Genomic DNA, 16306 nt, shown 5'->3' on the forward strand with positions numbered 1-16306 from the left:
AATAGTAGTCATATTGTTAATATAGCACATTATAAAATTTATTACAGAGAAATGCAGTATAGTTTGAGAGCATAGATGAAAGTAACATTTATTTCCATTCCAATAGATTTCGGTTTTGGAAATTTCTTTAAAACTGGTGAACTGCTGGCAACATGGTGTGGCAGCCCCCCTTATGCAGCCCCAGAAGTCTTTGAAGGGCAGCAGTATGAAGGACCACAGCTGGACATCTGGGTACTGCTTTGCTTTGCTGTGTTGTTAAATGCATCTATAGTGATAATACTTGGGGCTCTGGCCCATCTTAGAAGCTCCTGGCACTTAACACATAGGCAGTATTTCATATTTTCCCCATCCTCTGAACTATAATTAGTCAGAGCATCTTGAAATGGATCCCTAGGAAAAAAATTCTAAGGATTGGTGTTATCATCGTAATATCAGCAGTAATTTAAAGTTAAGTAGTAATCAAAATGATCAGATTCAAATTCTTTGGTATCTGCTATAAGATACTTATTGTAGTAGTCAGGGTTTTGGATTTTTTTCAAATTCTGAGAAAATAATAAATTCAAACAGGAATTTTTCAGTCCATATGATTTCAAGAGCCCTGAGGATGTTCAGGAAAACAAAGAGAGTTTGACCTTCTTGATAGAAAAGTCTCTGCATTGTTTTCTTCCCTAGAGTATGGGAGTTGTTCTTTATGTCCTTGTCTGTGGAGCTCTGCCCTTTGATGGACCAACGCTTCCAATTTTGAGGCAGAGGGTTCTGGAAGGAAGATTTCGGATTCCATATTTCATGTCAGAAGGTAACAAATTGTTCATCTTACTAATGGTGTTTTACAGTGTTTGTGCTGCAAGTGAAATGCCTAGGTAAAAGTTTCTTTTTTTCAAAGAGTTTGGGTGCCAAATAAAGTGTGACTGAGTCATCTTAAAAGCAATAGAAATAAGCAACCTCCTTTATGTAGGTGAGACAAGTTCCAGCCTTTACTTGCAACTGAACACAGAACATTTCCCAGATTAAGAGCAGCATGTCTTCTCATTCATTCTGGGTCTATAAATGTCCCAGGTTTATTTTAGATTTAACGAAGCCCTTTGTAGATACAGATTCATAACCATTTTACTCCAATATGAAATGGATTTTATAAAATTAAAATTTTTTTAATTAAATAAAAAGCCAACTGGCAAAACTCTGCTAAATTCAAATGATATGCCATAATCCCTGCCTGTCATGTATTGAGATGTTACCTAGACAGCAGTTAAGTTTACCCCTTAGTTTCATTTTTGGTTATCAGTCTTAACTCTTCTTTCTACTAACAGTAGAAATAATAGTCTTCATAGTTAAGAGCATGGTTGTGAAGCCAGACTACCATACTGTCTGGTTTTCATCCTGAATCCACGAGTTACTGGCCATATGAGTTTCACAAGTTTTATCTCCTCTTTGTGCTTCAATTTCCCCATCTATAAAATGGAAATAACAATAGCTCCTATCCTAGGGATATTATAAGGTTTAATTAATCTGTCAGCCAGGTGCGGTAATTTATACCTATAATTCTAGTGGTTTGGGAGGCCAAGGTGGGAGTATCTCTTAAGGCTAGATATTAGAGACCAGCCTGGACAATATTGCAAGACCCTGTCTCTACCAAAAAAAACAAATTTTTTTTTTTTCAATTAGCCAGGTGTGGTGGCGTGCACCTATAGTCCTAGCTACTCAGGAAGCTGAGGCAGGAGGACTGTTTGCAGTGAGCTGTGATTGCATCACTACATTCCAGCCTGGGCAATGAGACCTTGTCTCTAAAAATGATAATAATTAATAATAATCATAATCATAATCAATAACCATAATCTGTGTAAACCATATGATTATGGTTATTAATATGGCTATCATCCTCCAGAATGAGACCCTGTCTCTAAAAATAATAATAATTAATACCCATAATCTATGTAAAGCACCAGTATAGTGCCTGGCTTATAGTAACAGGAGGTTAGCTTATGTGTGAGTGAAGAGAATCATGTCAACTCAGAGAATATGCTAGTGCTCAAAGTTGCAGCAGTGTAGTTTTCTTGGTATAATCCAAAGTAATAATATTTTACATACACTTTTCTTAGCTGCAGTGATGTGGAGGAGAGCAGCAGCCCATCGGAGAGCTCTTTGCCTCTCCTACATAGCCTTAGTATATCAGCATTAGGTATGACCAAGGATCAATTTATTATTTGCTTGTTCTAGGCATGAGGCTTATTTTCATTGCTTTGTGAAATTCAGTACAAAGTTTTATTTAGCCCAGAATCTGATAGACCTACACCCTCTTCTTTTTCTTATTTGTTCACCATGTGAACTTGACAAATATAAGTAGCCTTTGTGTATTCATTTATTCATTTGACCTTCCATTTTCCAGTAGAAGATACAAAGATTAACAACCTTGTACAAAATCACATGAGTCCAGTAGATAACCCTGAAGTGCAAGGTGATTTATGTGACTTTTGTAACATTATGTTTTCTGTAGATTGCGAGCACCTTATTCGAAGGATGTTGGTCCTAGATCCATCCAAACGGCTAACCATAGCTCAAATCAAGGAGCATAAATGGATGCTCATAGAAGTTCCTGTCCAGAGACCTGTTCTCTATCCACAAGAGCAAGAAAATGAGCCATCCATCGGGGAGTTTAATGAGCAGGTTCTGCGATTGATGCACAGCCTTGGAATAGATCAGCAGAAAACCATTGAGGTAAAGTGATCAGAGATTTGACTAAAGGTATTTCAGGTTCTGCTGCACTTAGTTACTTGAAATTTCATGCTCACACCTGTCATCCTGGTCTTTTAGCACATGTATCCCCAACGCCTAGGCGTACTGTCCCGTGTTCCCTATTGATGACATCAGACTCTATTTATATTTGCTTTTATCCAGCTTCTTAAATTCCTTTCTTTGCCCCATCTGCCAAAATATTCAAGAGGAGGCATTTATAAAAGACCCAGAAAAGGCATAGATGGAAGCTTAACAAATACAAGGTAGAAAGTTTCTTCCAAGATGAAGCATGAAGTTTTACATAGATATTTAACTAGTTTCTATGGAATGTAAATGTGCAGATAGGCAGAGGGCCAAGCAGGAAACAAGAAGGGTAGGTATCAGGTTTAAGAAAGCCAGGGAATTTAGATTGTGAACTGGAGAAACTAAGAAGGCAAAAACAGGTGGGCTCCTGATTTGGAAGTATTAGGGGTCATAGAACTGCAAAGGTCATGAACCTGGAAAATTCCTCTTGGCTTTTATTTCTGTCCTCGAATAGTTAGCATGCTTATAGGATATACATATTTCTAATACTGCTACAATAGTAAAAAGACAAATGGTGCTTTTGAGGAAGAAACCTAACAAGAAAGAATATCAAATGCCGCCTTTTTTCCTGTGAAAGACCAAGGCTCCAGACTGTGCTGCCTTCCCCCAACCCACGTAGCCATAAGTGAAACTAAGCTGACTCTGCTTTGCTCACTGTGCGCTCAGTGATGTTTTGTGGTACTTGTCCATGAAGAATATCCAGAGCAGTAGCTGGGCGTGCCGATTACACTGACCTGTGATTTTGCTGAGAGTGCTCTGCGTCCTGGTGCTCTGCACAGCACGCATGCTGACTGTCAGGTGGAATTGGAAGCCAAAGGAGCAGTTGTTTCTCTGTTCCCTCTGGGAAAGCTGGCAGGCTAGAGATGGGAACATTTGGGAAGCGACTTTATTTTCAAGGTTTTAAGAGGGTGGGACTGCAAAAACAAGAGGAAAAAATTACCTAAGAACAGAGACACAGTGTCTCTCAATTTAGCATCCAGATGTCATTCTCCAGCCCAAAATAATCATCAGAAAGTTCTCCACATACTTGAACCATTCACTTCAGAGTTTGCAGTCGTTCAGATTTGTGTTGAAGCTATGGAATTAGAGCCTCGGGCTCAGGTTGCTGATTGACCTTACCCATTAACAACTATGAGATGAGGCCATATGACAGCACTGGGGAATGTCTATGTGACGGCAGAAAAATAAATGGATCTTGTTCATGTAAAAGGGCTGGTCAATGTACTTAAAGGGATCATCCTTTATATAATTAATTCTAGGACTTGAAGTTTTCTGCCTTCCAGTCTCAATTTTGGAGCAGCTTTCATCTTGAGGCCCATTTTGGTTTTCACCCTATTTTTAAGAACACAGTTTCTTTCCTTTTATTTTTTTAGGCATGTATAGATCATTGCATTGGTCTTTATAGTTGTCTTTACCACTTGTTTTTTCTTTCAGTCTTTGCAGAACAAGAGCTATAACCACTTTGCTGCCATTTATTTCTTGTTGGTGGAGCGCCTGAAATCACATAGGAGCAGTTTCCCAGTGGAGCAGAGACTTGATGGCCGCCAGCGCCGGCCTAGCACCATTGCTGAGCAAACAGTTGCCAAGGTAGTGCCCCCTTAGCTGACAGTCTTATCTGTGCATGTGCCTGTTCACATTTGACAGATTTTTCATCTTAAAGTCCAAAGGGTTAGGATTTCATCCTCTACTGTCTGTTTTTCTGTAAAGTTTCTGCTTGTCAATTCACTAGATTCTCAAATGTTTTAGCACTTTCTCATTTTTAAGATTTAACTTTATTTCAAGCAGTTTTTTAAAAGAGGTGTTTCTCTTTTTTGTCATTTACTATGTTGAGAATTACTGTAACTAGCCTGTACATTCAATTCCATTTAACAGATTTTTATTGCAGATTTACCACACATGAGCTTCTATTCTTAGACACTGTTGGGGGTAGGATATGTAAAATACAGTCACTGCCCTCAGAGACATCATGCTATAGAAGTGAAGTAAGATGAGATCATAAACAACCATCATTCAAAATAGGGAAAGATGAGTGCTATAGCAGAGCCAAGGACCGGGGAGGGGGGCACATCTGAACAGGGGAAACGGTGTGTAAGACAGATCTCCACAGATGGGTGGGACTTGGTGAGTGTGAACAGAAGCATTATTGGAAGAGTTTTGAATGCCAAGGTAAAGAGTTTACTTATAATTCAGGAGACAACAAAGACGTGCTGAAGGCTGCTAAGCTGAAAAGTGATATAATTCTATCCATGCTTAAAGCTAATTAATCTGGTAGCATTAGGAAGGATGGGTTAGGTAGAGAAAAGAAGAAATTTGGAGAGAGCAGTTGGGAGAGTTTTATAGTAGAGACGAGAAATACTGATAGCTTAAACTAATTGGAAACTAAACTTTAATTGGCACTGTTGGAAATAGAAAAGAAGGGGCAAGTATAAGAACCGTTTCAGAGGTAGACTGTATGAAGTTAGTGGTTTGGAGAGGCAGCCCAGGGTGGTGGTTAGAATCAGGGACTCTGGAGCAAATCCCAAATTCTGCCACTTCCTGCTTTGTGACATTTTAAGTTTCTTAAGGTCTTTTTGTGCCTTGGTTTCCCAAATGTGTAATGGAAATAATAATAGGATACCGTGACAATTAAATTAGTTAATATTTGTGAAATACTATATGCCTGACACATAGTAAGTGCTGTGTAAATGCTTGTTAGATAAAGATATAAATAAATGTTGGGGAGGAAGGGACAACAATTTAGAGATGACTCTGTTCTTAGCCTGGGCCTGAAAATATAGGGGTGGCATGAACTCAGTTGCTTAGGAGGAAGATGTGGATCTTGATCCAAGGAGAGAGGCTGGGACTAGAGATTCGGGAATTATCCATGTAGAGGTTGAGAAGAATCGTTGGTTAGTATGCTCTATTGACATTCCTGTCCACTTCTGTGTGTAACTGACTTTGTTCAAAGTAAAAATAAGGGCAGAAGACTTACTTTTGTATTTCTTTGGCAGTTTTACAAGACTTACAGGAGTATAATAAAATTTTGCATTGACATCTACAGAGTATGTTTTTAAAAAGGAAATTAAATCTTAATTTTAGTAGGTAAATGGTATATTTTATTATGCATACTTTATATATAAAATGTGAGTATTGATACAGATATGAGTAAAATAATGTACGATATAGTTCCAGACACTTGAGTTAGAGTATCTTTGAGCACTTGGAAATCTTCAAAGTTGAGTGGTATTGCTTTCAAGACAGAGAAAGGAGAGAAAATGAAAAACATGTAAAATGCCATGGAACCCCCTCCTTCTTGCAAATACCACTAGACAAAAGGATAGGAAGCTGGAAAGCCCCCAGGGCAGCAGGCTTTCCCTGCCAAGTCTCTTTATTCTTCTTGAACATTATACAAGTGAGGGAGTGGTGAGGGGTTACATAAACAGTTGTTCCTGAGCACGTGCATATGTTATTGTACACGATATCCTTTCATGTCTAGACTATGAGCAAATTCCCTAGGATATCTCAAATTTTATTTAATTTGGCTTAGAGTTCAAATACGTAACATGGCTCTTATGTTCGATAACTTTTTAAATTACTAAGCACTGTTTGATAACTTTTTAAATTACCAAGCACTCTGTGTTCTTTTTACTTGATGCATTGACCCAAGTCTCAATGGAAGCTACTTAGTGTTACTGAAAATGCATCTACTTCAAATGGAATCTTTGGTGCTCAGTCACATGCTTGCCTGAGAGCCTTCTGCATGCGGAGCAACAGGCTCCCTCCCCTCAGAGATTTCACATTTTGAGTTTTAGTGTTGAACTTGTTAAAAAATGGATTTCGGTTTTTATGGATATAAATGTGCCTAAAGTAAAGGCTTCTCACTTTAATTCTTTTGATGTTCTAATTTTTTTTAAAGAAGTGGCAAATCACTTGTTTATTGATATGGTAGCAAGAAATTGAGAAAATAACGTGATTCAGTTAATACAAAGTTAACATGAGCCATGGAATCATGCAGACCTCAGGTTCCACGCCAAGCTGAGTGAGTTCTGGCAAGTCAGCCTCTTTGACCTCCTGTGCCCGTAAATTCAAAGTGGGAACAGCAATATGTACTTTGTTAGATTGCTACCAAGATAAAATTAGTTAACGTATACCAGGAGTTCAGTTAGGCAAATAGAGCGCTTATGTGCCAGGCACAGTCCTAGCCACTGTGGCTTCGGAAGTACACAGGAAACAGTCCCTCGCCTTAAGAAGTTCATAGTCTAGATCTCTACCGGCTGGATTTGATGGTGTGATGTCTCACAGGAAGTTCTCCGCTCCCAGACATGGGTCCCTCGGCTTCCTGCCTCGGAAGTGCAGCAACAGGCATCGTGGGAAGGGGAAGAGCTTCCCCAAGGATGACCCTTCCAAGCTGGTCCACCTCACAGTCTTCCTGGGATACAAGGCTGGCATGACCCATATCGTGCAGGAGGTCATCCAAGGTGAACAAGAAGGAGGTGTTGGAGGCTGTGACCATTGTGGAGATGCCACCCATGGTGGTTGTGGGCATTGTGGGCTACGTGGAAACCCCTCAAGGCCTCTGGACCTTCAAGACTGTCTTTGCCGAGCACATCAGTGATGAGCGCAAAAGGCATTTCTGTAAGAACTGGCATAAATCTAAGAAGAAGACATTCAGCAAATACTGTAAGAAATGGCAGGATGAGGATGGCAAGAAGCAGCTGAAGAAGGACTTCCACAGCATGAAGAAATACTGCCAAGTCATCCACATCATTGCCCACACCCAGATGCACCTGCTTCCTCTGCACCAGAAAAAGGCCCACCTGACGGAGATCCAGGTGAATGGAGGCACTGTGTCCGAGAAGCTGGACTGGGCCCGTGAGAGGCTGGAGCAGCAGGTACCTGTGAACCAGGTGTTTGGGCAGGACAAGATGATTGACGTCATCGGGGTGACCAAGGGCAAAGGCTACAAAGGGGTCACCAGTCATTGGCACACCAAGAAGCTGTCCTGCAAGACCCACCGAGGCCTGCGCAAGGTGGCCTGTATTGGGGCATGACATCCTGTCCATGTGGCTTTCTCTGTGGCACATGCTGGGCAGAAAGGCTACCATCACCGCACCGAGATCAACAAGAGATCTATAAGATCGGCCAGGGCTACCTTATCAAGAACGGCAAGCTGATCAAGAACAACGCCTCCACCGACTATGACCTGTCTGACAAGAGCATCAACGCTCTGGGTGGCTTTGTCCACTATGGTGAAGTGACCAGTGACTTTGTTATGCTGAAAGGCTGTGTGGTGGGAATCAAGAAGCGAGTGCTCACCCTCCGCAAGTCCTTGCCGGTGCAGACCAAGCAGTGGGCTCTGCAGAAGATTGACCTTAAGTTCATTGGCACCACCTCCAAGTTTGGCCATGGCCGCTTCCAGACCATGGAGGAGAAGAAAGCATTCATGGGACCACTCAAGAAAGACCGAATTGCAAAGGAAGAAGGAGTTAAATTCCAGAAACAGATTTTGCAACTGGTGGGGTCTCAATAAAAGTTATTTTCCACTGAAAAAAAAAAAGTTCATAGTCTAGTTACAAAGTACCCATTATGGCTGGGCACAGTTGTTCACGCCTATAATCCCAACACTTTGGGAGGCCAAGGCAAGCAGATCACTTGAGCCCAGGAGTTCAAGACCAGCCTGGGCAACACGGTGAAACCCCATCACTACTAAAAATAGAAAAATTAGCCAGGCGTGGTGGCATATGCCTGTAATCCCAGCAATGTGGGAGGCTGAGGCAGGAGAATCACTTGAACCCAGGAGGCAGAGGTTGCGGTGAGCCAAGATCACGCCACTGCACTCCGGTCTGGGTGACACAGCAAGGTTCTGTCATAAAAAGTAAAAAATTTAAAAAATTCAGTACCCATTGTTATTATTTAGACAGCAGTGGGATTCCCATTTTAGATCTGGAGTGCTTATGTTTGCTGTATAACATGCAGGAAGTATTAGATCTAATTGAATTCAGACTATTTAAAAAAATATGTCGTATCTTTTTCTCATAAATTCTAAACACTAGTTGGTGGGGTTTGGGGGGAGGTTTTGTTTTGTTTTTGAGATGGTGTCTCACTGTGTCACCGAGGCTGGAGCACAGTGGCAATCACAGCTCACTCTAGCTTCAACCTCCTGGGCTCAGGCAGTTCTCCCTTAGCTTCCCAAGTAGCTGGGACCACAAGTGCATGCCACCATGCCCAGGTAATCATTTTTTTTTAATTTTTTGTAGAGATAAGGTCTTGCTGTGTTGCCTAGGCTGGTCTCAAACTCCTGGGCTCAAGCAATCCTCCTACCCTGGTCTCCCAAAGTGTTGGGATTGCAGGATCTGATGAAGGTCACACAATTTAGTGAGGCACCACACCTGGCCTAACCACTAGTTTTTAACAGTTCTTCCACTGCAAGTTTCCATCATCTGTAAACAAACAAGAATGAAATAATTACCTCCAATTCTTAAATTACTGTTTAGAGTTTGCCCTTCACAGCTATAGGAAAGCGTTGGACTTGTTTGCTAGGGTTGCCACAACAAAATACCGCAGACCTAGTGGCTTAAACAACGGAAATTATTTTCTCACAGTTCTGGAGGCTGGAAATCAGGATGAGGGTGCCATGAGGGTTGCTACCTGGTGAGGCCTCACTTCTTGGCTTGTAGCTGGCTATCTTTTCACTGTGTCCTCACATGGCTTTTTTTCTCTGCCCAAGTGTGGAGAGAAAGATCTCTGATGTCTCTTCTTCCTCTATGAGGACACCCACTGTGTGTGAGCAGGGCCCCACCCTTAGGACCTCATTTAACCTTAATTAACTTCTTCAAGGCCCTGTCTCCAGATACAGCCACATTAGTGGTGAGGGGCTCAACTTGTGAATTTTGGCAGGACACAATTCAGGTCATAACAAGTATTTACTTATTGGGATAGTAACAATTTTCCCATAGGAAAGAACGTTATTGTCATTTTAATGGTTCTGGAAAGCACAAAGTCCAAAGAAGAGATTCAGAGCAATAAACATGTGTTCTAAAAAGTTATCTCAATTGGTTGGACATAACCATTGCGTACTGACACTCTTAAAGAATGTCTTGACCGGGCGCGGTGGCTCACACCTGTAATCCCAGCACTTTGGGAGGCCATGGTGGGCGGATCATCAGATCAGGAGTTCGAGACCAGCCTGGCCTGCATGGTGAAACCCCATCTCTACTAAAAATACAAAAAACTAGCGGGGCGTAGTGGAGTGCACCTGTAGTCCCACTTACTCGGGAGTCTGAGGCAGGAAAATTGCTTGAACCTGGCAGGCAGAGGTTGCAGTGAGCCGAGATCATGCCATTGCACTCCAGCCTGGGCAACAGAGTGAGACTCTGTGTAAAAAATAATAATAATAAAAATAAAAAGAATATCTTGATAATATCTGCTTTCTTGGGATATTAATTGACCATATATTTATTTAATATGTGCTAATCAGCTGTGTAATGCTGAGCATGCCATTTGTATATTTATACCGTGTCTTGTTCCAAAAAGACTTCCTTAGTCCTCTCAGTGATTGCAAGATTCCCAAAACCCACCATATTTCCTAGGAAGTGATTGCCACAACAAAAAGCATTTTTCCTTTATCCTATCCGTTATTCCTCTAACCAGGTTCACAGTCAGTTGTAGCAGTCCAGATAGGATGTGAAAGCTATCAAGGACAACGTGCTGTACTTGGTCTAGCACAGCAGCGTCCAGCCATTTAAAGCGTCCGAGCTAGTGAGAGTCAGGGACTGAGAAGGAGCCTTGTGTCATAGTTAGCACATGGGCATCTCATTTCCATACAACACCCTTGGTCATGCTTTGCCCTAATAATTTAGACTGCTTCATAGAGAAGGAGCAGTGTAATAAAGTTGGGAAGTAGAAATCAATCTTCAGTTTCCTCCTTTGATTGAAAAGCTAATGATGGGGTTAAGAATAATGTAGCAAATATACTTTAGTGGGAAGTTTAAATTTTACACAGTAACTAGATAAAAATTTTACATAGTAGCTAGATAAATTGATTTAAATTCCTGATGTTTGAAAGGAAAAAGTTGTTTAACCTCAGAAGTGGCACACAAATAAGTTTGAGGAATGACAATACAAGGAAAGCGATTGCCTTCTCACACTCTGAATGGCATGCAGTTTTTTGTTTGCGTGTGTGTGTTTGTTTGGGGGCATCCATACCATATAATGTGACTTTATTCTTTATCTTATACAGTATAGCCAATGATAATAATATTGGAATATACCAAACATAAAGTATGTTGAAAATATATGCAGAATATATTCAAATATAAAGTATATTTCTAACACATCCCCTCATCCTTGAAAACCATCAATCTGAGATTCTAACTGGAAACCATTAGTATCTGAGAACGAGACTGCATTCATTTGCAGTCTAATTCTTACATTCTTGTGGTCAGTTGGAGGCTTTAGAAGAAGAGGAAAGAAAGAATTAATGTTACTGACTTAAGCACATCACATGTTACCTTTTACAATCCTGACTTCACTGTGAAGTTGGGATTGTGCTCTTTCATAGTTGAAGAAGATAAGTTTCAGAAAAGTTAGGAAACCTGATTAAGGTCACACAATTTGTAAGTGATGGAGCCAGGAATCAAACTCAGGTCTTGGGAGAGGAGAAGCTAGAATCTCATACCATTTTGTCCCTTTGATTTGTTTGAATTTAAAATTCACCATCCTATATCCCTTGAAATAACTATAGCTGGTAAAATATAGCCGTCCTTCTGCCTTTTTCAGTCTCATATGATGATTGTTTTCTCAGATGTTGTGTAGTGTCTGTTATGTTCACAACACATTTAATAAATTATTCTGGTGGTTCTGAAGGATGGTGATGAAAGGATCATTCAGCAGCTTTAAAATCAATCTTTACCAATTGTTGTAAGGAAAGATTCTCTTTTAAATGATTTTTTAAAAGAAGCATTTGTAATGCTTGTTTCCCTAGAGTAGTTAACAAAGGAGACATGAGAACAGACTTCAAGCCATCAGGAGCTTTCTATAGTAGGTTGCCTTCAAAAACATAGCTTGTAGTCAGCGTCTCTCCTTCCACTGGGCCAGCAGGCTGAGTCCAGGCTGTGCATCTCCTTGAAGGAAGGAAGATGTTCCTATCACCCCAAGTGACTGCTGCTTCCCTTTCTTCCTCTTTGCATACACCCTTGCCAATAAATGTATCTCATCTCACCTACACCAAAAAGGCGGGTGGGGTGGGCAGAGACAGCACTGACTTCAGCGTCCCTTGTATTGTAGTTACTTGTGGGGGTGTGTGTATATCTGTCCCTGGTTCAATTTTGAGCTCCTAGGACTTTTCTTTATCTGTCTGGGTATTATATTTAAAGAAAGAGACAAATAGGTTTGTTGAATTGAAATTAGTAAGATTCTTGATTCCTCACAAAAGCTAGCTTTCTTGTCACCTGCGTGAAAGTTAAGCATCCCCTCAGGAGGCAGAAATGAAATTCTTTACAACCTCGTTCAGAGTAACGGATTGCTGCGTCTGCTTCACTGCCTGCACCATATACACGTTTCACCAAATCTTTCTGGAGTTTCCAGTAAATAAATATTCATTCTTTAATTGCCACCGGAAGAATTATTGTATTCTTAGAACTTTGTGTATTTATAGAGAAGATATTCATGTTCCCAAACTGTCTGTTCTTGCCATATTTACAGGCACAGACTGTGGGGCTCCCAGTGACCATGCATTCACCCAACATGAGGCTGCTGCGATCTACCCTCCTCCCCCAGGCATCCAACGTGGAGGCCTTTTCATTTCCAGCATCTGGCTGTCAGGCGGAAGCAGCATTCATGGAAGAAGAGTGTGTGGACACCCCAAAGGTACAGCTATGTTTAGATTCTCAGAGCTTGCAGTTCGGCGAGAGATTTCACTTTGGTCCACAAGTGTTGTATTTAGCTTTACTGAACTTTATAATTTCCTTACATCACTTGGGAGTGATGTTTCTGTGGAGAAAAGCCTGATGTTTCTGTGGAAAAAAACCTAAGAACAGGAGACAGGCTCAACTCTTGTCAGTGTCTGTCATTTGACATTACATCATTTGTCAGACCTCGTGGACTTATGTCTGAAAATCCCTCCTCATCTTTTCTCCCTAATTCCTTCTCTCTTCAAGTTTCCAGATCTCTCACAAGTGTTTGGGCTTTTTTTTTTTTTTTTCTCCTAACAAACTAATTCTGAAAACAAAAAATTAACTTTCATGCCAAATTGGGCTTTGTCTATTTGATTACTATTGCCTATCTTCTGCTTAGAATACTTTAGGTACAAAATGATGGGCCAGTTTGGAAATATTTAAAAGTTAGTGTGCTGGGCCAGGTGCAGTGGCTCACGCCTGTAATCTCAGCACTTTGAGAGACCAAGGTAGGTGAATCACGAGGTCAGGAGTTCAAGACCAGCCTGGCCAATATGGTGAAACCCTGTCTCTGATAAAAATACATAAATTAGCCGGGCATGGTAGCAGGCGCTTGTAATCCCAGCTACTCGGGAGGCTAAGGCAGGAGAATCGCTTGAACCTGGGAGGCAGAGGTTGCAGTGAGCCGAGATCATGCCATTGTACCGTAGCCTGGGCAACAAGAGCAAGACTCTGTCTAAAGAAAAAGATATAAGCCGGGCGCGGTGGCTCAAGCCTGTAATCCCAGCACTTTGGGAGGCCGAGGCAGGTGGATCACGAGGTCGAGAGATCGAGACCATCCTGGTCAACATGGTGAAACCCCGTCTCTACTAAAAAGTGCAAAAAATTAGCTGGGCATGGTGGCGCATGCCTGTAATCCCAGCTACTCAGGAGGCTGAGGCAGGAGAACTGCCTGACCCCAGGAGGCAGAGGTTGCGGTGAGCCGAGATCGCGCCATTGCACTCCAGCCTGGGTAACAAGGGCGAAACTCCGTCTCAAAAAAAAAAAAAAAAAGAAAGAAAAAGAAAAAGATACATATATATATATTATGATCATTCCCTTAAGGAAGTATAAATCAGAATGAGACCAGAACGAGGCAGGGCAAGTTGCTTTTAGCTGTTTGATCAGGAAAGTCCAGGTTAACTGTCAGAACTGGGAATTAAGAGGCAGGTATGGTGCCTCTTACCAGGATGGTGATTAGAAACTGGGGATGTGGCATGATGTCTACAGTAGAGGCAAAACTAATAAAAGCAAGTACTAGGGAAGCCTAAGTCCATCTCCGTAGTGGGGGGTTCAGATGGTCTGTGGAAAGGGCATATGCTGGGAAGCTGTGTGAAATAAAGATGAAAGAGGTTAGCATTGAATGGCAAGCCAAGAAATTTAGATGTTTTCTCTAAGCGAGTGCTTTCAATGTGGGGATAGGTTTCAGTATCAGTTGAAACAACTGAAGGACCAATTGTTAGCGTAGCAGGAGACTGTTGAAGATATTTGAGCAAGGAAGCTCTGTGATCCATGTTGCACACCAGAAAATCAGCCTGCAAATCACACTGTGTGCACCGGAGCACGAGAGAGACTGGTGACCAGGAAGACAAGTTAGAGCGTGTGTCCAGAAGGGAGGTGATGGGGCCTGAACTAGGATGATATGGCCATGAACCCAGAGGGGAGGGGATGACAGAAATGAGATGCTGTCTCATTTCTGATAGAATATTGAGGTCTAGGGAGAAGTCCAAACCAATAACAAGATTTTTAGCCTAGATGGAGGGTGAAAGGAATGGGGAACTAAAGGCAGGGCAGAGTCAAGAAGGCTGACCATGAGTTCAGCCAGGTGTCGCCCGCAGCAGGCAGCTCGGTGCGAGGCTGCCACAAGCCGATGTGGAGCAAGTTGTTGACCACGAGGATTTAGCATCTGGGCCCCTGAACACAAGTCCACTGCCTAGAGGCTGTCTTTCTTCCCTGCCTGTGGTTGCTACTACAGTCCCACTCGGAAATTTAGACATAAATTTGGGCAGTGTCATTCATTGATTTTAAAGATATAATTCCCTCAAAAGAATTAAAATGCTGTTGACTGAAGGCCTGTGTGTGAGGGCATCAGGCCTAAAACACAGATTGGGCACTGACTGCTGTATTATATAGGGCAAGCTATTTTTAAAGCTTGTGATTGTTACCATAGCCAGGAAACAGGCAGGAAATGAATGATTTTGCAAAAGATATACACAAGAGCTAGATGGTATATGTGCATTTGTAGGAAGAGCAATGCCACGCTGGAGCTGGCCACCCACACAGGCAATGCCATGCTGGCACTCAGCCAGGCCATAGACATTCTCCGGGCTTCTTTGTGGACTGTTTTATTTATGTCAGCAAAACTGCTTGTCCCTCTTCCCTCCCTAGGATCTCTTTCTCGGGGCCCATAAATAAGTACATGCACACACAGAAAAACTGTCAGAATAGAGACATGGTTCCATTTTTATTGATACTGCTTCCTATGCATTTACTGTAACACCCATTTGTTGTTTTCTGATTGATGCCTCATAGCTGCATGTCATTTCTCCTTTCAACTGAGGACAGGTATTGTGCATCTCAAAGAGACTTCAGCTCTCCTTTCCTCCCAGAAACCTTCAGTGCTTAAAACTGTCAGTAAAATCCCTTAGAGAGTCTGAATGGAAACTTTGGTTTGCAGTTTCAAAAAAAAATAGTGCCTTTCTGAGATAGTCGCCCAACTCTAGGTAAGAATGGTTGATCAGGCACTCCAAACAGGAACTGAGATCCACAGGTGACATGGCCATATGGGAGGGCAGATGCATAAACCCTGCAGAATAAATCTTTCTCCTTTGAGTGGTTTTTTTTTTCCTCGAAACAATGAATTTTTTATACACACATATACACACACAGGAGTCATTTTTAGCTTTTTTTTTTTTTTGAGACAAGGGTCTCACTCTTGTCACCCAGGCTGGAGTGCAATGACTCAATCTCGGCCCACTGCAACCTCCCGCCCCCTGGGTTCAAGTGATTCTCCTGCCTCAGCTTCCTGAGTAGTTAGGATTACAGGTGCCCACCACCACACCGGGCTAAGTTTTGTACTTTTAGTAGAGACAGGGTTTTGCCATGTTGCCCAAGCTAGTCTCAAACTCCTGACCTCAGGTGATCTGCCTGCCTCGGCCTCCCAAAGTGCTGGGATTGCAGGTGTGAGCCACCACCCCCAGCCCATTTTTAGCATTTTTATTAGAACTATAATGAAAGGATTTTCCAGATTACCCCCTTCATAGCTGAATAGCAGAAGGGAAGTGTGAGGGTAAACCCTTAAAATGCAGGTATAGTGGAGGTGTTTCTTGTCTACTTACATTTTTTAATAACTTTTTTACGACAAAGGTAGTACACATAAGGTGTGAAAAGGATATACATCTGGCAGGGCACAGTAGCTCATGCCTGTAATCCCAGCATTTTGGGAGGCTGGGGATCACCTGAGGTCAGGAGTTTGAGACCAGCTTGGGCAACACAGCAAACCCCAACTCAACTAAAAATTAGCTGGGCATGGTGGTACATGCCTGTAATCCCAGCTACTCAGGAGGCTGAGGCAGGAGAAT

At 41.9% G+C, this 16306-nt stretch overlaps 1 protein-coding gene and 1 pseudogene across 1 annotated transcript in view; both read left to right on the top strand.

The window, feature by feature from the left end:
• Positions 1 to 16306, top strand: part of SIK2 (salt inducible kinase 2) — a 120829-nt gene that overhangs the window by 95006 nt on the left and 9517 nt on the right. Inside the window, exons 5-9 of the mRNA XM_010334583.3 lie at positions 107 to 231; positions 673 to 796; positions 2492 to 2712; positions 4249 to 4401; positions 12496 to 12660. Coding sequence (XP_010332885.1) covers positions 107 to 231; positions 673 to 796; positions 2492 to 2712; positions 4249 to 4401; positions 12496 to 12660 — 788 coding nt within the window. The remainder of the gene's footprint in view (positions 1 to 106; positions 232 to 672; positions 797 to 2491; positions 2713 to 4248; positions 4402 to 12495; positions 12661 to 16306) is intronic.
• On the top strand, positions 4408 to 12482 carry LOC141584828 (large ribosomal subunit protein uL3 pseudogene; annotated as a pseudogene).

The sequence above is a fragment of the Saimiri boliviensis genome, chromosome 6, assembly GCF_048565385.1.
Source record: "Saimiri boliviensis isolate mSaiBol1 chromosome 6, mSaiBol1.pri, whole genome shotgun sequence".
In the NCBI taxonomy this organism is placed as follows: domain Eukaryota; kingdom Metazoa; phylum Chordata; class Mammalia; order Primates; family Cebidae; genus Saimiri; species Saimiri boliviensis.